Genomic DNA, 21,241 nt, shown 5'->3' on the forward strand with positions numbered 1-21,241 from the left:
GAATTGTCATGCCACAGGGTGAAAGCCAAGCCATAGGGACTTCTCCATTGACACACTCTATTTTTAGCAAGGTGCTCTTGCCTTTACTGAAAAGGGGTGAACATGAGAGTTCCAGAAAAATGCAAAAATGGATACTTAATTTCACATAGAATGTGGTTGCCGGTTGGAAGTCATTTACTCGTAAGATGTACTTGTCAGTTTGGCCACAATAATGGTTCCATTGTGCAGAGCAGAGCTAAACAGCGTCAGAGCATGTACAGAGTTCCAGCTAAGCCTAGCTTCTCAGTAATAGTACAACTGCTACTTTGGCCAGACAAACTGCACATTACAAGGTTGAAATCATGTCTACAAATTGTTTTGATATTTGTCACTAGGTGAGAGGTGGCACCAGCTTTTTCTTTCATTAATATTGATTGAGAAGCGATGTCCAGAAGCTGTCCTTTTCTGGCTCAATATAACACTAATGTAGACATAGCTTTACTAATTATACATTAATTAGGGTGTGAAATCCAGCTTTGGCAATGCAATGACAGGTCCAATGAACCGGTTCTTTCCATCTCTGGTGTCTTGTGATGCTGTGATCTTAAGAACATACTATATGCTATGAAAAAAATGAAAAGGAGCATACAGAATACATTTCAGCATCTTTTTTTTTTAATGTCGGTGACTAGGCTGCCTAGAACACAGGATGACATCTCCCTGCCTCATCTGGCATTGTACCCATGCACAAATGCAACCAGGCTGCTTATATTTTTAGATGGGGAAGCACTTCCAAACCAATGATAGGTATCCATTGTTATCCTTATAATAAATTTTAACAAATGTTTTACACAATAAGAAAATATTATGAATCACCACTAGATAGAGATAGAGATATATCTCGATTGCTGGGTCAGATTTGGCAGCACAGAATCAAATAACTATCTGCTTCTTAAGGGTCAAGGTTTACAATAGGGCCCTGCTTCTCGGGGTTCTGCTAATACGGCACCAGTGGGGCGATCAGCTGGAGCGGGGGCTGGAGCTCCCCATGTTCCAATTGATCTCGCCAGAGGAGGGGAAGATCAGCTGTAGTATGCTACTGCTGACCTTCTTCTCTTCCGGCACGATCAGACTCCCACGCTCCAGCTGATCCCGCCGGAGGAGGAAAAGATCAACTATAGCGCGCTACAGCTGATCTCCTCCTCCGGCGCGATCAGCGGGTTAGGTTCCAGACCCCCGCGCTACAGCTGATCCGCTTTTCAGCCGTTTTCGCTTTTCAGCGGGGGTCTGGAACTTAACCTGCCGTGTGAGTGGGGCCCTACTGTATGCCACTTAAATATTATGGACCACTGTACATTTCAAATTAGTACAGTTAGGATTGATTTAAAATCATTAATCAAATAATTATGTACACATTTCTAACGCTCAAAGCCGTTGAAAAACATCTCAGTAATCCTCACAACATCCACATAAGATTTAATTATGCCCATTTTACAAATGGAGATATGGGGCTGAGAGGTTGTGGTTTGCCTAAGACCACACAGTCATGGCTGACCCATCATTTGAACCAGAGACTTTCTAGCACACATTGATTTATGAATTAATATCTTATATTAAACTACATCTATATAATGCAAACGCTCAACAACATTTGGGGGATCCATGAACGAAGGGGACAATTTCTTTTACGGGTACTTAAAAGAACAAATATTTGAGTAAACAAAAATAACTCAATGGAAGGAAAAACCATCTTTAACTGGCATGTCAGTGCAGTCTGTATAGCATGATAGCCTTTAGGAACATTTGCTTCTTTACAAGCTGTAGCTATTAATGAAGGATAAATCTAGCAATTAAAGCTTTTGTCAATTAACTGTGACAATTAATATTAAAGTTTACCACCTTACGTACAATATGTAGATAAATGTTTTAATGAGGTGGTATCATTTTTTATTTTGACTGACATAAAAGGGTCTTAAGAAGTTAGGAGATTTCTAGTTACAGAATTAATTCTGAACACCCTCTCTTAGAAACAATCTAGTAAATCACCTGTGAGGAATTGCAGAGAAAATATAGTTGAAAAGCACAGTGATTCAGCAAAGGTTAGCTGTGACTCCTGTCTGGGGATGCGCTAGAATTCTGCCCATTTCGGATCTGGTACTGAATTGTCCATTAATTCACTTATTCTCAATCGCTGAGGATCAAATTTTAATATAACAAATTTCTGTGGCTAATTTTGAAAGTGGACTTTTTTAAAGAAATCCACCTCCAATTGTAAGAAGGATAATTTATCAATATTTCCTTTAAAAATATTGGCATTTCCTTCAAAATACAGATATTTCCTTTAAAAATATTCATATTAATATCAATAATTTTCCCAACCTGAAAAAAAACCTAATTGGTAAATGCAGCAGCTAGTGGATACAGAATGAACTCAAACTGATGCCAGCCTGTTAGGTCGATGGAATGCTTTCTAACCAGCACCGGCCAACAGATTCCATTCCTACTCCTGTCCCTCCTAAAACAATGGAACGGAAATTTGTCACAACTAACATTTGCTAGACTTTGACTGAAGCTTTTTATAAAACAATAGAAAAATATGAACGATTAAACTAAAAGTATTTGTACTGCCAGCAACACTTTTTATTATCTAAATGCTGTTATTATGACTGAAATAATACAGCAACTAAGACTAAGATCCTAAACACATTTTAGGCCATGGTTGTAGAGATGTCAATGGAGTATCAAACTGAAACACAAAACACATGTATCTGCACAAAAATAGCCATTGGCTGAGAGGCAGTGATGTCATGGAACATTCTCATGAACATTCTGCTAACAATTTAAACCGCCAGAACAGAGGGCCTAGAGCAGAAATGATTGTGCACTGTTGGTGGAACAGAACACAAAGAAGTGAAGAAATGGCCTGTCAGAATGACTGAGTCAGGATTTCAAGATGTTCATTTAAAATGTTTTTTATCCATGTAGCAGCCCCTTCCAATGCACCATTGCACACTAGCGTAACTTCCCTCTATGCTATTTCTTCCAGGGAGTACCAATATGCACATGAAAGTGCTCATTGCACAGATTAAAAAAAATAAACAAAACACTGGGTCATGTGGGTTTGTACTTTACCTATACGCTATATCACACATAAATCTGCTTTGAGTTATGTGTATGTAGGCAGGGGTGTATATAATAAAGAATAGGAATTGAGTACAGCAAATGTATTACACATATTTTTAAATGCATGTCCACACATTTTTACAGGACCCTACTTCCCAAATGAGATTTACCAATAGTCTTCACACTTTATTAACTGAGATAAATGGGATTTTAAGGCAAATGTCTCCCGATATTATTTTGTTACATTGTGGGTGCGGATGTGTATTCTTGTTCTGTGACTTCCAAGTTAAAATCACAAGCAAAATTAATGTTACAGATTTATATCACAAAAGACACTTCATGGTATAGAAAGCATCTCAGTTGATAATTTCTGAAGCAGCAAAACACAAAGAAGCAATTTTCCTCCATGAATAAGCGGTTGCATTCATAACTATTTTTGTATCAGCTGAGTTAGTGCATTTTTCCCTACTAGAAAGCGTCAGAGATTTTTTGTGTATAGAATTTTCAAAAGGATTGAGACAATAATCAGAAGTAACCAACTGAGCTACAAATTAAAACATCTCCCTCTTTCTCTTCTCCAGTAGCCCACACTTCTATGTTCTCATATTTGCCAAGCACTTGCCATTTTTTTATTTATGGTCACAGCAAGAGACATGTTCAACAGACAATGTTTGTACACAGTAGAGGTCTCTTAACTTAGTTGTTGATCCATAAACATACTTGCCTGCCTTAGTAAAATATTAACCTAATTTATATTATTTTTAAATATCAGGTTTTGAATCAAACTTGTGAATAACTTGTGATTTACTAATCATACACAGCATCATGTGATTCCCACCCACAAGACTGGCAATGGCTTTTCTACAGCTGACTCTGCTAGTTACTGTATTCAACAGCTGGGCCACAGATAATTTGGCACCCTGATAATATCCAAGAATATTCTGTAAATGGCCAAATTCTTGAACTTGCCTATTCGTATTAGATCATTAATGATTGTTTGATAGTCTCCAAATCAACTGTGTGTAATTTGGTCCTTTGTAATTTTTAAAAAAGTATTATTTCACTTATTTATATATATTCCATTTATATTTTTTAAAATGAGGTTGCAATAATATTATCTGTTTTTATCTGATGATTCAATGGTCTGTTGACTGTAATAAAATTTGATTCAATTTGATTTATCCAAGAATATTCTGTAACCAAGAGAAGGAAATGTTGGAATTCAAAAAAATGATTACATCTTGCAATGCACAATCAGAAGCTACATAAAGTATTTATTTGATGAATAAAGTCAGCACAAGTGTGGCTTTCTTTCCTAGTTATGTGAAATGTCTCTCCCTGTTCATGGCATATTGTAGTCATTCTTTTCAGATTAGATCAGCTCCCATAAGCGAGTCATCAGGATAACAGTCACTGTAGTGAAGTCATACCACTGATATTCTGATGGGAAAGCTTAACTGGCTTAAGAACACATTATTCTGCAATGATTTTGCCAGTTTTTCCATACTCCAAGATGAGTCCAAAAGATTTTCTCAGTGACTGGATATAACACTTCTCAAACATCAGATTAAGTAATTGATGAGCTATGCAGGTCAGACATAAGAAAAAATAAGTGTTGGTTGCTCAGATTTGGATTAGAGAATTCTTGTTCTTTCCCATGCTATAATCGTAAAGCTTATATTTAAAATTATAGATTTAACGCATGTAGTTCAAGTACTGCTTGGACATCACAATATCTTCAGAGAACAACTATGGAAATAAAAACAGGAAATCCTACAGATCTAAAAGCAACTTCACACCACAGACAGGGTATACTGGGTAGTTCCCAGCACAAGTTGACAGCTTTCTCCATGTTTTCCCAGGGTAGATGCACATTCAATGCACATATCCATCCACACTACAATACTCACCCAGGTCCTATTGAACTGGCTGGATGTGTCTTTTGATATTAATGAGAATGTGTATTCAGAGTCACCAAAGCAGTATTACAGTGCAACTATTTTGATATAGCTACAGCTGGATCAGGACTAGCAAGATCCGCCAATGTTTCTCATGGGAAACATGTACTTTTCTCTTTCACATTTAACATCTCCAGACATACAGAGTATATGTACCAGGGGCTCATGCCCACTGTGGTGCCTTAACACTTGTTCATGTCTCTCTGGCATCTTGGAAATGCAATTTTCTGTTTCACAGGGTGGTATTCAATGCTAGTCCTACTGAAGTTAGTAGAAATTACTAACTTAGGTTCATTAATTTTAATTGGTCTACTCTGAGTAGGACTTAGTTGAATACAACCCATAGTTTCCACAACTGAGGCATTAATGTCTACTTGTTTAGAGAAATGTTACTCTAAATTTCCATAGGACTATGATTTTGCAACCAACATAAATCCTATATACACTTATCTGGGAGTTGGTCCAATTGAATATACTGAGACTAATTTCTGAGTAAACATGCAAATGATTATGGTTAGACTAAAAACTCTGGGTTGTACTCAACTAAGTCCTACTCAAAGTAGACCCACTGAAATTAATGAATCTTAGTTATGTCTTCCATGGGTTTACTCTGAGTAGGACTAGCATAAAATACTATCCATAAACCTATAAAACTAAGAATAATTGAAAATCTAAGGTCAGACATAGAGTTCTACTATGAATTTGGACATTACTGAAATTTAATTGGAGATGAAAGGAAACCTTAAAACATAATCAAGTACAATGTAAGTTTAGAAGAAAAATCCCCTTAAGTATTAAGACAGCCACCATCTCTGTTAACTTTTTGGCACCTACTGAATACCTTTCTCTTTCAACAAGCCTTTTAAGTGGAAACCTTATACGTCTGCGTAGAATTACTTTTTAAAATGTTTTTAAAGCTTTTTTTAAAAAATGATGTCTTGAAATATGCTTTGTTTTAATATGTTTTAAAGCCTTTTGCTTTTAAGATGTTTTAGAGCATTTTTAGTGTTTTTGTTTACTGCCCTGGGCTCCTTCTAGAAGGCAGGGCAGAATATTAATTAATTAATTAATTAAATGTAACAGAGTGTTTTTTTAATTTCATAGCTTCACCACAGCAGTCTTAGACTTGGTCAAGATGTTATAAAAGTACTGGTGATGGTCCCCAAATAATAGAATTTATGTTCTTCCTTTCTATAAGCATCTTCTAGACAGCCTAGCAGTTCTCAGCCAGGAGTTGCCAAGTGCCTTTTAATTGTTGGATATTGCACATGTTCCATAGTTTCAAGGGCAAAATTGATTATAGACACAAAGGAATCATTGCTTTTAATGACACATACATTGTAAGCAAAGCTAATTTGGTACGCTCTGCAGTAACTGGATAAGACAGAATCTGAAGATCAATACGCAAATTATTTTTCCGTAACAGTAAAGATGAAAATGAACTAGATCATTAAATAAAATGGATTGTAATTATGTCATTCCCATTAAATACAAAAGCGAAAACCTTGTCAACTTTGGGAACTGTATCATTTGAAATCTTTAAATTGTATAATTATGCAATTAAGAACAACACTACTTCATACCATCCTCCTGTCCCATATACATGCAACATATATTCGGGTTTCACAATAAAGATCAAGCTACGTTATGATTATATTTAATATTAATTCCCTAATCATTACTAGGAAGAAATCTATTTCAAATTGATACCCAGTCTGATTTGTGTAAATTTCCATGTCACCTAGGATAAGGGAATAATAAAACTGATATTTCTAATATGATACAAGAAGTCTATTTAATTTTATAAAGGCTAGCAACTTCTGTCTCCACTCAGTAAATGGGGGGGGGGAGGCCTCATACTGTTGTCCTAGCCTAGATGCAAAGTCATCCTCCTAACAGCAAATGACAGAAAAACATAACAGGATGGAATTTTCAACCACAGATATACACTGCAAAGGAAATGGCTTTGATATTATTTTTATTTTGAACTGCTCTTTGTAACACAATATTCTAAAGCATATTTTGCTGTCATTTCTCAGTAATCTAGGAAGCAGCCCTATGCCGCAAAATGAAAGGTGAAACAGATCTTATCCTAGACAAAAACATCGTGCTGCAGGGTCTTAGAATAACCTCACTGAGACATCAGCAGCATTCTCATACCCAGAGAGAAAAGGCCAGTGGTTCTTGAGCACTTTCGGGGGGGGGGGACCTTGCTTGAGAAATCCCCCCCCCCAGAGGGCAACAGACCTCAAGGCCTTTCTATATCATTCCCTATCTGCATACTTTTTTTTTGGCAGTCCCATACAGTGGACTGGAATAGCCAAACGTCTTAGGGACCTGATTCTGCCACCTGTTCCACTGCAGCCACCAGTAGCTATTTTAAGGCGAAGCTCCAGATCTGCAGCACTGTAGCCGGTAAATCCTTCTCCCGGGTTACCCCTGGGCACAATTTAAGCTTCACTATACCTTTGTATCTCTCCAGCACATCTTCATATGCCTGCAGGTACTCCTGCTCCTCCGTATAGAAGTGATCACCAGGGAAGAGGTAACCAGCCATGGTTGAAGTTTTGGCACTGCCTTGATCAGATCCCTCCAAGGCTCCGGGCAGCAGAGAAGCCTTGGGAAGCGGCACAAAAAGGCTAGGAGGGAGGGGATTGTTGCCGCACAAGCCGTCCGAGGAAACGCCCATGCCCCCTCCCCGAGCGGTGTGGGAGCACGTGTGTGCCTCCAATAGAAAGGGCTTCCTCACTCTCGGATTTCAATAGCAGCAAATCTCTGTGCGCTCAGCTAACGGCCGAAGAACTGGAGGAAGAAGGCAGTCATGGATGCCACACACCCGGCCCTGGAGATGACCTCCGGCTCCGGCTTCTTTTCCTTCCTCCCCTCCCTCACCACAGACTCCTGGATCTTCACCCACAGTCTTCCCAAATTGTCCTTTCTGCCGCGGGACGTTTAATCCTTTTAATCATCCCCCGCTCCGCGATCCTATGCACCCACTTAACTGGGAGCTACTATTTCGGAACCACGGGTTTGTATAAACTTGCATAGGGTTGCGCTGTAAATCGCCTGTCTATCTGAGCTCCCGGGAAGTTTCTCCCCCCCCCTTTTTAAATCACAGTGCAACTCTATGCATGTCTACTCAGAAGTAAGCCCCACTGAGTTCAATGGCACTTGCTCTCAAGTAAGTGTGTACAGGACTGCAGCCTTAGACTGCCGGATTTAAGACTGCAAGAGAGGGGAGGGAGGCTCCGCGGAGCTGTCTTAAGTCCTTTTCAAGGTCCTGTCCTCCTGTCAGAAAACTCTGCTCTGCTACAATTAGCCAGCCCTTACTACGATTCTTATGTTTGCGGTGATTTACACAGTGAACCTCACGAAAAAGGACCATAATCCCTGTGCCCAGCCCCCACGTGTGTCCACAGTCGCCGGGTTCTTTGTGGATGGACATCGGCTGCATGGGTGAGCTCTGTTAACCTGCCTTGCTTCCTCCTTATATTTTTCCTCTCACTAAAAGGTTCAAGTGTTTGGTACCAGCTTCCTGGCACCTTTACGGGTCACCCTTTCTTCGTATTTTTTAATAGTTGCCCCTCACATTCTAGACCCACCACAACAGACCGTCCTTCCGACATTGCTCTCTCTCTCATTTTCAAACTCATTTTTCATTTGGAGGGGGCGGGGAGTCCGGTCTCCCCTTGGATCAAAACCACAAAGAGTAGGCTTTTAGTCCATGACAGCTTATGCCATCATACATGTGTCCACCTTTTAAGGTGCCGCCAGCCGAGTCTCCTTTGTTGCTTTCGCTGCAACAGACCATAACACGGCTTCACCCCCTCTGGAAGTTGGTTCACTTTGGGGGAGAAGGCTTCTTTCTATTCACTATTTGGTCTGGTGGTCTCACTAAATTGTCTTCCCGATCACGCTCCTCCTCTCTGTTTGGCTTTGTCTGGACAATACTGCAGCGGCTGCGTGGTTCTTTTCGACTCAAAAGGTTTTCGCCACCGCCTGCCAGCGCTTTCAGAGCCCAGCCAGCCTCATTGCAGCAGTGGGTCACCTGCGGACTCGCCGCCGCCGCCCCCCTCACCCTCCTCACAGCGCCACCCGCTCTCCCTTTTCAGATGCGCACTGCACGTTGCCATTAGTGCTAGGAATAGCTCTTGGCTTCCCAGAAAAGGGCCACTGAGGCGAAACAAAGCCCCGCCGCCCCATCACGAAATAAGATTCCTCCTAAACAGAAATACAGTAACAAACGCCCTCTTGCTACACTCGCCGGTTCTCTACGCGCTTTTACTGAAGGATAAACGACAACAACGGAGCTAGGGGTGGCGAGAGGCCAAGGGGCGGGGCCTCAGCGCTGCAGGTGTCGCCGCCGGTCACACCAGCATACTATCAGCTTGCCTACCGGCAGCAATCACTGCGCATGCGCGCCCGGCTTTTTTTTTGTGTGTGTGTGTGCGTGTGCGTCCGTCCCCCCCCCGCCCTGCATTTCCTCACCGAGCCCGCCTTTTCCTTCTCACCCTGCAGTCTGGGCTGGGTCCTTCTGCCCTGACGCGCGCACTCTGTCTTGATGATCCGAGTGGGACCATCTCGCCTCCGCAGCCGTTGCCCTCGACCGTTCCCCACCCCCAGCGCGGCCCTGTCTCACCCCACCAGACCAAAACAGGCGTCATGCAGCAAAAACTACAAGGGAGGGAGCAGGGCACTCAATTCTGACAGGGGCCTGGGCCCTATCCGGTTCTATCCCTGTCGTCATCTTCTATCATTAACATCCCCCCTCCTCCCGCCCAGTGTTTCTAAAATCGCGTTTTTTTGAGGGGAAGGAACCGGCCTGATTTCGATGGGAAGGAATGTGATTATTCTATGTGTGATGATTCTGTAGTACCAACTGCCACCAAGCGCACTACACGCGCGTGCACACACAGGTCTCTGGCAGTCCCGGCTCCTCTGGTGAGTGCAACATGCTCACCAAGAGAGGAGCAGTGGACAGCCATCTGTGCCACGACAAGCTCCACCCCCCTCTCCACTGGTTTCCTTCAGCCATGGCAGGTACCGGAAGCGGTTTCCAAAGCTCAGCCCTGGAACATGGGGAGGCTTGAGGAGGTGGACGTGTGAGCCTTTCTCACGCCGCTAACCGCCCCAGGCCACCGATAAATCTTGGGTAACGTCAGAATTTCTCAAGCAGGGACCACGTTGGTCTGAGTCCCGTCGCTTCTGTGTTTAAAGAAATTTAATCAGTTTGAAGTGAACCGCTCCGCCAAGCTTTTGCCACTGCACTCCCTTTGCGAGTGGTGCAAAGCCAACTTGTTTTGCAAAATAACTATAATGTGGTCTGCATGTAGGCGCTGCACACTTTCATTCCAGTTACATGTTCCACGAATAACACAGACACAACCGATGTGTTTGCTCTCAACGATCAAGTTACTCTGTCTTCTCAATTTGCAGCCAGGTTGGCCAAACAAACTCCCTGACCTATTTCAAAACCAGTGGAGAGGAACTGCTCTAGTGTCTTATACTGAGTATCCAGCAGGGCGTCTCTTATTCCGGGGAGGGGAGGGGAGAGCCATACGATTTAGAGTAGCCCAGCCCCTGTTGCTTTCCAGAGTAGATACGTGACAAGCCAGGTCAAACACAACAAGACCAGCCAGATAAATCAGACATGCTGTTCCCACATCAACAGCTTTTAACAGCAAACCTACACACTTTATAAAAACTGAAAGTACTCATGCAGTGCTGCCCTAGGTAAGTTCACTCAGAAGTAAGTCTTACTGTATTCAACGACTTATTCCTAAGGGAGTATGCAGACATCCTTCCATCTTAAAGCAAGCTTTGAGTTCAAATCCTCTTGTACTCCACCGTCAACCCTGCTAAACTGCACACACCATGTGAAATGGATAGAGTTGCTCACATTCTTCACTCTCATGCAACATTGCCATGTAAGCTTGATGCATGCTCCTGCACATATTACAGCTACATTTTTTCCTCACACATGCAGTAATCCACCCAGTAGGAAAACATGGCCAAATAGCTTAGTCACCACCACTGGAAAAACAGAGCCTGGAGGACCCTGAATTTTATGTGTACATTTTTAAAAGCATGAATATGGACAGCAATGAACAAGCCTCTCAGTCTATACTCCTCTGTGTAATACACAAATAAACCCACAATAACATCCACACGTGTGAAGAGTTACTGTGTTCAAGTTCCTTCCGCCCCGACACCTCAGCCTGGTCTTACCGGCTATCCTGAGCACAGCTCTCTCAGCTGGATCCAGCACAGAGCCTCCTTGAATTTTCCTCTTCGATCTCTCATGTTTAGGTAGGTTCCAGGGCAGGGTGTCACCCGGAGCTGGGGACAGGGAACCAGATTTCTGGCTGAAATCGTCGTCGTCGGAAAAATCAGCAGAGGAGGACATGGAGCATCTGTAGGAAGCGGTTCCTGAGCTCTAGAGAAAGATGAGGGAGGGAAGATTAAAAGCAAAATTAAAAACCTGAGATAGGCAGAGAATCTATTTCCTCTGCAAAATAAATCAATACATCTTTTTGCTGTTTAGATCGCCCTCTAGGAAAATCAGTCTGAAATGGATGGAACTGAAACTATCTGCCCTCCACCACAGATCAGGAGTTGTATATCCACATTTTTAATATATCAATGAGTACATTGCTCACCATCGTCGTCAATATGCTGCTCGTGTGTTTAAATTCCAAAGACAGTGACAACAGACAGGTAGATCTGAAGAGCGCTGACTTGGTGAAAATGCATCTGTGGGGAGATCTAGGCAGGGAGACGAGTGGCCTGGCGTTCTGGCAACCAGCTCACAATGCCCAACAATAAAACCAGAAAGGAGGGGGGCAGGGAACAGATTATTATTTTTTTTTAAAAAAAGGCACGCTTCCCGGCTACAAATCGATAGGATTTGGCTCCCCCACCAGGCAAAAGAAAAGATGTGCCATCCCTTGGCTGCTGGTTCAATCATTAACGTGGGGTGTGGGGTGGAGAGAATCCAACCCCCATCACAAATCCCAGCGGCTGTGGCTTTGCTATTGCACGTATATTCCCGGAACCACGCCCTGGTAAGTCTTTCTTTCTTCCTTTCTCGTGGTAGCGGATCAACTTATTTCCAGAGCTCCCCTGTTTGTTTGGCGCCCCCCACTTCCCCGAAAAAGTGCGCGGGCTTTGGGAGGCAGGAAATGTGGGTTTGCTTTTTCCCCCAAGGCAAGGGAAAACACAAAGGGCGGGTTGCACAGCTCTCTTGGCCAGAGGCCGCTTCAGTAAACACAACTCGGTTTGCCCTACTGTCCTTTCAGCCTCTCCTGGAGGAGAGACTTTCCTGTCGCCACCGAGCAGGTAGTAGCAGCTGCCTACGGCCTCGAAACCAGCCAGCTGGGAATGTAAACAAGAAATGATGCAGTGCAGGCACAAAGAACCGAGGAAGGGGGGGTAGAGGTACTTCAGGCCTCCTCCTGAGCCTTCTTGAAAAATAAGGTTGAGAGATAAATAAACGGAATTCTTACTTGGGGATTAATTTTAAAACTAGCTATGAAAGAGAGCTCAGGAGGGTGTAGCAATGATACGGGATTCATCACCTGACAAGCAAACAATGGCTACATTTGCTGATCAGAGATCAGGTGTGCTGTGTCATCTTGGAAGCCTCAAGCTTGGGATGTATCATTGTTGACCTGTGTTCTTCTTCCCAGTATGATTTACAATATAAATCCTCTGAATTGCAGCCGTTTCTTAGATGGCACATGGGTACAGCTAGAAACTGTCTATTACATGCATTTCCCCCTGCAAACAGCCTCTTGTAGCAGCATGGCTGCTTACCCTGAAGTCATAACATGATGCAATCACCTTTGGGACGTGGAGAGTCTCCATGCCTGCATCAGCCATGTCTTGGGATGGCCAGCTGGAGCAGAACCTCCATGCCATATGAAACACACAGAGGCAATGTTACACATCATGGCAGTGGTGATGGTACACCACCACACAAAGATAATTTCTTCATATGACAGGCATATTCAAAATGGGTTTCACTTCCTTTAGTATATTCCTTAAGTCATATGTTTGCTAAGAATACAATGTCACTTTAACTGTTTCACTTTCGATTTGAGTCATTTTCAGTAATCTCGTGTGTAAACTTTCGTACACGTAAATCCTAAAAGATTAATTTAATTAGTTTGTTATATTCATAGGCATTCTATGAGATTGTATGAACTATAAGTTTTCAAAAATATGCCTTCCTATTGTGAGCAATTATACACATCCTCCCACCCTGGTTACATTTCCATCACTGGCAAACTAGTTTTTTGGGAGTTCTGTAGTGCTATGGGAGATATGGAAAATGGAAATGGACTCCCTTCAAGTAGATCCCAACTTATGGCAACCCTATGAATAGGGTTTTCATGGTAAGCACTATTCAGAGGAGGTTTACCATTGCTTCCTCTGAGGCTGAGAGGCAGTGACTGGCCCAAGGTCACCCAGTGAGCTTCATGGCTATGTTGGGATTTGAATACAGTTCTGTGTTTGCTCAGAAGTAAATCCTACTGTGTTTAATGAGGCTTACTCCCATGGATCATGTTCATAGGATTAGTCTATGATACAAATATTGCAGGGTAGACTCTATATCACACTCTTATTATACATGTCTACTCAGGTCCCATTAATTTCAGTGAAGATTACTCTCAGGTAAGTGGGCATTAATTTTAAGTCCAAAAGAGAGGCAGCATGATACTGGGCAACAGAAATGGATCTGGGAGACTTGGGTTTAAGATCTGTCTGTGTACAGACTCAAAAAACAAATAAACATGGATAAAAGTTACTTAATAGGGTCTTCTCATTATGTGTCCAAAGTATGATAACCTCAGCTTACAAGATCTGAACAGGGTGGTTTATAATAGATGCTATTGGAGGTCACTGATTCATAAGGTCACCATAAGTCATAATCGACCTGAAGGCATATAACAACAACAAAATAGGAAGGTACAATAGAAACCATATACGGTACCTTATTAAAGCCATTATAAATTTACTCTAAAGGGCCACTTTCTCTCAGATGATCATCTGTCTGCTTTGGACACCCAAACTTTTAAATGTCTAGGACACAAAACACCTTATCCAGATATATTTGTGTGGCACCCCCTCACTAGAGGGCAACTTAAGACAGCTTTGTTTGGCCAGACTTTTGATTAATGGCATTGCTCTCCTGTTGTTGTCTCTTGGTTTGTTTCAGTAGTGGTTTTTCAGGGATTTTATTCTTTTAAATTTTGTAAGCTGCATTTATCATCCATTATGATTGAATGGGGGGGTAGAAATTTTAAATCAAGAGTGAGGAACCTGTAATCCTCCAATGATATTGGACTCCAGCTCCCATCAGCTCCAGCCAGCACGGTCAACAGTCAGGGATGATAGAAGTTGTAGTTCAGCAACGTATTGAATGCCACAAGTTCCCCTCCCCTGTGCCCACTTTAAATAAATAAAGTGGCAGTCATAGTCTTAGTAGTAATAAATGCCACATAATAAACAAAGGCATATTTATTCAGTAATTCTGTCTGGCCATTTACATGGGTTTTCAATATTGAAAACATAGTTTAGGAATTAGATAGCAGGAATTTCCTGTCATGGCTCATACACAAGGAAGTCAACAGAATTTGCGTGCCAAGGAATCCCTGGGGAGGGAAGCTTGGAATGACATTAATAGATTTGGGTTGATATTCCTAAAAAGAGATGAGAGAGCTTCTACCAATTACTTTTACCTCTGAAATGAAATAGAAAACATGATGGGAGAAACTATAGCATTGGAGGATCTGTATCATTTTTTAGAAGTTATTAATATTGTAATAGCTACTATATTGTACCAAATTGTAATTCCTGTTATGTTTAGACTATCAAGACTATTGTATATACTTCCAGCACACTTTTTATATGTAGTGTTAAAATAAAGTACCTTAGTACTGATTTTGGTAGATATCTTCTAAGTCTGCACAGTTTTTTCTCTCTGCATATTCATTATTGTTTAGTTGTCAAATTAATTTAGTCAGTGGTTCCCAAACTTTTTTTCTTAATGGACACTTGAAAATTGCTAAGGGTCTTGGCAAACCACTTAATGATGTTTCTAACTGTTGTAGCAATTTTAACGCATTGTGCTAGATACTGTATGCTTTTTAAGTGTATTTTTATTGCTTCTTTTATTTCATACATAATCCAAGGAATTCAAATTGTAATACAATAAAATACAATATAAGAAATAAAAGAAATAATAAAATACAATAAAAAATCAATATATTTAATGCGATGGATGTGCTGACTCCTGTCTTCAACCACAAATCCATAGACACACTGCAAACCACCTGGTCTGAATGTGGACCACAGATTCAGAACCCCTCCATTAACTATTTTTAATTGGTTAGGTTTGGGACTTTCATGTGTGCGCTTACATTAATTTTAGGATTTTAAGGACCCAACTGTAAATGTTACTGTACATATTTCCTATACTAATCTTAAATATTCATTCCTTTCCCCTAATCGTAATATTGTACATTTTCATCATTTCAAGAAAAAATAAAGATAGCATCACAGTGTTGATCATGGCAGCACAGGTATTATTTTTAGACTCAGCAATAAATGATTCACACAAGAGGAATACATGAAAAGATTAAAAAAAAACACCAGCAAACAGCACTGATAAGTGTACTGCAATAAGCTGTGTACCATTTCCCTCTACTGGATATATCTGACCTCAGCTATTTATTCTTTAGTGCAGACAACATCCTCTGGTGGCTGGAAAGCTGAACAGTGAAATAAGAACTATAGTAAAACAGTTTTTAAGTAACAGAAGGTCAGGTCTGTAGAAGATATTTTTCACTGAATTTTTTTACTAGAACATTCTGCAAATAGCTGCATTTTCCACCTCATTCCAGATTTCTTCACGTGAAAAGAGTTAGTACCTTAGTTAAGTAGTAAAAACTGTGGTCTCTCTCATGTTATATTTTGTATAAATATCCTTGAATGTTCTTTACATTTGCAAGTAGCAAATGAAGTACAACGTTGGTCACCACATGTCAAAAAGGATATTGTAGGGCTGAAAAAGGACAACCAAAATGATAAGGATTCTGGAGCAACTCTCTTTGTTATAAAATATTAGGCTTTTTAGCTTATAAAAGTGCAAGAAAAAAGGGAGGGGAACAAAGAACACAAGTAAGCTATGAAATTGACTATAGCAAGAAGTGGTGATGGCCACCAACACAAATGGATTTAAAAGGGGATGAGACAAGTTCATGGAGTTTAAGGCTATATAAATGGATACATATCATGATGTCTGACACATCCATCAGAGGCAGTAGGCTTCTAAATACCAGTTGCTGGAGACCATGAGAGGGAGATGCAGTTAGTTCTGCTTGTAGACTTCTCATAGGCATCTGCTTTGCCACTGTAGGAAGCCGGATGCTAGGCTACATAGGCCTTTGGTCTGATCCAGCAGGGCTCTTCTTATGTGCTTAAGTGGTTCTTTCTAACATTACACAATCCAAATAATGAATCAACACACACACACATATATAATGCTCAGTGTTATTTAACTCCAGCCAAAGAATAGCCTTCAATCCCCCAAAACGGAATGTTTAGAAAATATACAAACAGCAGGACCAAGAGTAAAGAGGGACAAACAGGAATTGTGAAAAGGAACACGGGTAGACACACTCTGAGATATTTTTGCTGACACCCTCTTTCTGCTATAGTCTTTTAACAGATAATTTAAATAAAAATCATCAGTATGTAATTACTTTTATTTGTGTGCAGCAGGTCCCAGGTTCAATCCTTGGCATCTCCAGTTAAAAGGATCAGGTGGCAAGTGATGAGAAAGACTTTCTGCCTGATACTCTGGAGAGCCACAGCTAGTCATGACGTAGGCAACACTGGGCGAGTACAACCAGTAGTCTGACCCAGCAGAAGGTAGTTTCTTATGTTCCTAAAATTATGACGGTATTATTTTTTTAGCAACATGACCTGGGAATGCTTCAGACACCAAAGAGACAGATGATTCCCTCCATTTCCACAGCATGTCAATCACTATTGCAGTGGAAATGTGACACACGTCTTCTTTAGCAAGGATACACTGGCCAAGCTATTCATGTATTCCATCCAAAAACAGTGCCACTATCTACATGCCTTCCATCCAAAAAAAAATAGATGTCTCAATTTGTTTATCTTAATTGTACATAGCACTTAAACAATAATTGTCTGACATCCATATTACATAAAGGTAATCTGGCAAATAGTGCTTTACTGCACTTTGATATGAATCGTGGAGGTATGCAAAAAATCTATGTACAGCAACAAAAGTTGATAAAGCCATCAATCATTTTGCCAAAGCCAGACAGCATGACAACTATTGCTCTCCAATTGGATCATTGTTATTTGTTTTCCTGTTCTGTTATTAAATTGAGCTGGTTGCTTTCAGAAAGGAAGAAATTCAGGGCTCAGTTAGGTTTTCGGAAGTTAAGAAGTAACATAGTGTCTATGTCAGTAATACTTCCTAGAATAAGGAAAGAGGCAGATGCCTGAATGTGTCCTGGTAACTGTATATTGCACAATGAATTAAAGCCTCTCAGAGCCTCGTTTTGAATACAGGAGGAGAGCAAATAAATGTAAGTTTCCCAAGGCCCATTTGTGAAACAATGGAAAATAAATAATTCTCTATCCTCTTAAAAGAGAAATATCTATTATCAAGGGGGTCTAGGCTCAAACATTCCAGGAAGCAAAACATGTTTATTGTTTACTGTTCTTTTAGTAACATTTTCATTACTCAACACCCCAACACTCTCCTGAAAATAGGGCTTCACTGTTTAATTCTTGATTTCTCTCTCTTTTACAATTGTGTCAAAAATATTGCTAGAAAATACGAGAACATTTCTGAAAGCATTTTCATTTCTTGAGTAATAGCCGTGCAAAGTTCAGTATGGAGGAAGAAAAGTTCCAACAATTAGACCCTATAGTATTCATGTCTGTAAATCATTTATAAGCAAGGTTACTTGTAGATGGTGACAAAATTGAAAAGGGCTCCATTTCCTGTTTTGAGAGAAACTATTTAAATGACATAATAGAATATTATACTATCCACCCATTACTTCAAGGAGTTATGCAGGAAAAGGAAACATCTGTGACTGAGCTCCATGCTCTTTTTGCGTTTAGGAGACAATGACTTTCATGGAATATGTGATGAAGAATTAAATAACAGTAGGCAGCCGATATGTGAGTTTTGTATTCTGTTGTTCCTACACTACTGGAAAGTATCTGCTACTCATGGAGCAGCATAGGAAGCTGCCTTGAGTCAGACCAACCTGTCTCAGTATTGTCTACACTGACTGGCAGTGGCTATCCAGGATTTCAGATAGGGATCTTTCCCAGCCCAACCTGGAGCTGCCAGTGACTGAACCTGCTGGGACATTCTAGATGCAAAGCATGTGCTCTACCATTGCATGCAAGGCATGGGGTCTACCACTAATAGAGCAATCCAAGTCTTGGGAAGCCAGCGAGGGGGGGGGCAGAGGAGGAGCCGGCGGGAAGCTCCGCAGCGTCTACTTGCCTTTCAGGAGCTGCCAGGCTGGATGCTGGCTCAGTCGGGAGCTACACACAGCAACCAGGAGGTAAAAGCCAGCCCCGATGAATACTCCTACGGGGAGTAAGCGTTCCCCATTGACCACCACTGTAATTATTTATCTATGCCGATCTTTTTAGCGCTGGAAATTTTGGCAGGATCAGGACCTGTGGGAGCGTCTGAAAGGGAGTTGGATATAGCAGAAGTCCACTCCCCTCGGCTCCACCTCCGCCATGCCCCCAGAATGCCCCATTTTCAGGCCTTCCACTGGCTTCCACCAGCTCTCTGTCCATCGGGCTGGACTTCCCTGGCTGAGCCGGCAGGGTCCCGGTGGTTCCACCAGGATGAGGGGGCATCTGCCAGTGGAACCCAGCAGTACCAGGAGCCTGCCGGCTCAGCCAAAGGTCCACCACATCCAACTTCCCATAGCCCGGCGCAAATGTAAGTTGGACTGTACCCTAAGCTACTACCCATTCTTGAAACCGGGGAAAGGCATCTGCTATTCACAAACACACCTTTGTTTGGGTGGCAATTGATTGATTGATTGATTGATTGAATATTCATTGAAAATAAAATTAAAGTACAACTCAAATGCATAAAAACAGATATTTAATTTGTTAAAACAAAAATGAAAAGTTTATATTAACAATTCAAGTACCTAAAAACATATGCTTAGTTTGTTAGATTAAAGAAAAAAGTTTATGATATTTATTTTCCTGATATTTTTGGTTCCATGACAGAATAAAAATTGCCTAATTTTCTATGTACTTATTTATTTTATTTAGCTAATATGTGAGTTTGATCAGATTGACAGTGTCCCATATTCTGTTGAACCAATTCAGGATCACAGGTGGCTCAGGTTGTTTCCAGTTTTTGGCAATTTCAGTTTTTGCTAACACTAATAAGGTTGCAACTATTTCCAAGTCTGTATCTGTAACTATATCCTTCAAGTAGTTTAATAGGATAACATTGGAAATACTTGGTGATATATATCCAGTCATTTGCTGACTATATTTTAGGGAGCACTCCAACTTGCATTTGGACCAGGCTGGGGGGAATTGGATGTGGCAAACACCTGACTGAGCCAGCAGGCTCTTGGTGCCGCCAACAGAAGCCCCTTGTCCCAGCTGAGCTGCGGCACCACCCGGACCATGCCAGTTCAGCTGGGGGTCTGCCAGAGAAGCCCAGCCCAATGGATGGAGAGCCAAAAGAAGCCAGTGGAAAGCCCAAAAATGGGACTTCTGGGGACATGGCAGAAGAACGGGGGCCCTTCTGCGGCATCCTCCTTGCATTTGAAGTGTTCCTGCGGGTCCTGATTCAGGTAAGGAACAAAACTGGAGTGAAATAAAAGATAGTGTTCCATCAGATCATATTGTACTAATAGGTCAGCGGAGTAAAATTGTTTCCACGTCACTCAATGGGGAATGCTTACTCCCCGGTAGGGGTACTCGTGGGAGCCGGCTTCTGCTTTTCTGGTCCCCACTCATGAGGGGTGCCAGACTGCCAGCATTTACCCATCCTGGCAGCTCCCAAATAGACAGTAGATGCCAGAGAACTTTCTGCCAGCTCCTTGTCCACCTGCTTCCCATGATTTTGATTCCTCTGCCCAGATGTTAACCCAATATGGTTATATTTTCAAACACTGCCAAATATATATGCAAACAGTCAGCCTTAATATTGATGCATCTCCAACATCTATCTGCTGCCATTTGGTATATTTTTGCAATTCTATGAGGGATGAGATACCATTGTAGTTTGCAATGATTTTCTTTCAATTCTGTAGACATCAATTTTTGTGGTATACTGTTCCAAATTCACAGTATTTATTTGTTTCTATTTCAAATTGTAAGTTACTGTACCACTTTATTACAAAATTCTTATTTGCCTTTTTCATTTCTGAGATAAGTGAACAGATTTTGTCTACTAAATTTTGGCTTTTATTGATAGAAATTAAACTCTCAAATTTACTTTTTCTTCTTACTGGACCATGTTTTCTTAAAAGACCTGAAATAGCTTCTTTTCTTTACAGTATTGAAATAATTTTGGTTGATAGTTCAGTCTGTTTACAATTTCAGCATAAGACTTAACACTTCCAACTGAACTTGCAGTGTATCCACATTTGAAGAGTACCATGGGATCAGATTAACAAGCATGGCTTCAGTGTAGGATATAGCTTCATTATAGAAAGGATATGTAAGAGATGACAGCCCTGGGAAGAACTTATTCTTATATATTTATTCACTAATAGGCAAAAAACCTTGCGGTTTAAGAACGTACCTATAGCCCACATATATTTCTATCAAACGTTAAAAAGCAGGGAAATTGGGCAGCTATAGTGAATGCACCAGGGGAGCAGGAGACCTGAATTTCTCTCTGAGATATTGTACTGCCCTACAAATTGGTCAAAATGCAAACACCATTTGGGTTGGTCTTTTACAGTCCAATCCACTTGCTGTGTAGCTTGGAAGAATTTGGTAACATGTTCCTCTGAGCATATGGTGAGTGGTGGCAACACCTGCCATCTCCAAATATAATTATATTTTTCTATGTTTGCTGGTGTTCTTCTTACTTTGCTTCTTTCCTGTGTTATTAATGTTTC

The 21,241-nt window shown here is 41.1% G+C and overlaps 1 protein-coding gene and 1 long non-coding RNA gene across 28 annotated transcripts in view; one reads left to right on the forward strand and one right to left on the reverse strand.

Moving 5' to 3' along the window:
- The window catches only part of DST (dystonin), a 467,794-nt gene that overhangs the window by 399,986 nt on the left and 46,567 nt on the right, over nt 1-21,241 (reverse strand). For 19 of the 27 annotated variants that reach the window (XM_061623014.1, XM_061623016.1, XM_061623029.1 and 16 more), the window contains exon 4: nt 11,289-11,496. In XM_061623014.1, coding sequence (XP_061478998.1) covers nt 11,289-11,496 — 208 coding nt within the window. Of the gene's footprint in view, nt 1-7,526; nt 7,679-11,288; nt 11,497-11,719; nt 11,887-21,241 lie in introns of those variants that run through there. The other 8 variants (XM_061623032.1, XM_061623033.1, XM_061623026.1 and 5 more) reach the window with 3 other exon arrangements.
- LOC133383066 (uncharacterized) overlaps nt 11,996-21,241 on the forward strand; it is a 61,366-nt gene continuing 52,120 nt past the window's right edge. The window contains exon 1 of the long non-coding RNA XR_009762163.1: nt 11,996-12,124. This is a non-coding gene — a long non-coding RNA (uncharacterized LOC133383066). The remainder of the gene's footprint in view (nt 12,125-21,241) is intronic.

The sequence above is a fragment of the Rhineura floridana genome, chromosome 4 (genome assembly GCF_030035675.1).
Source record: "Rhineura floridana isolate rRhiFlo1 chromosome 4, rRhiFlo1.hap2, whole genome shotgun sequence".
Taxonomy (NCBI): Eukaryota; Metazoa; Chordata; class Lepidosauria; order Squamata; family Rhineuridae; genus Rhineura; species Rhineura floridana.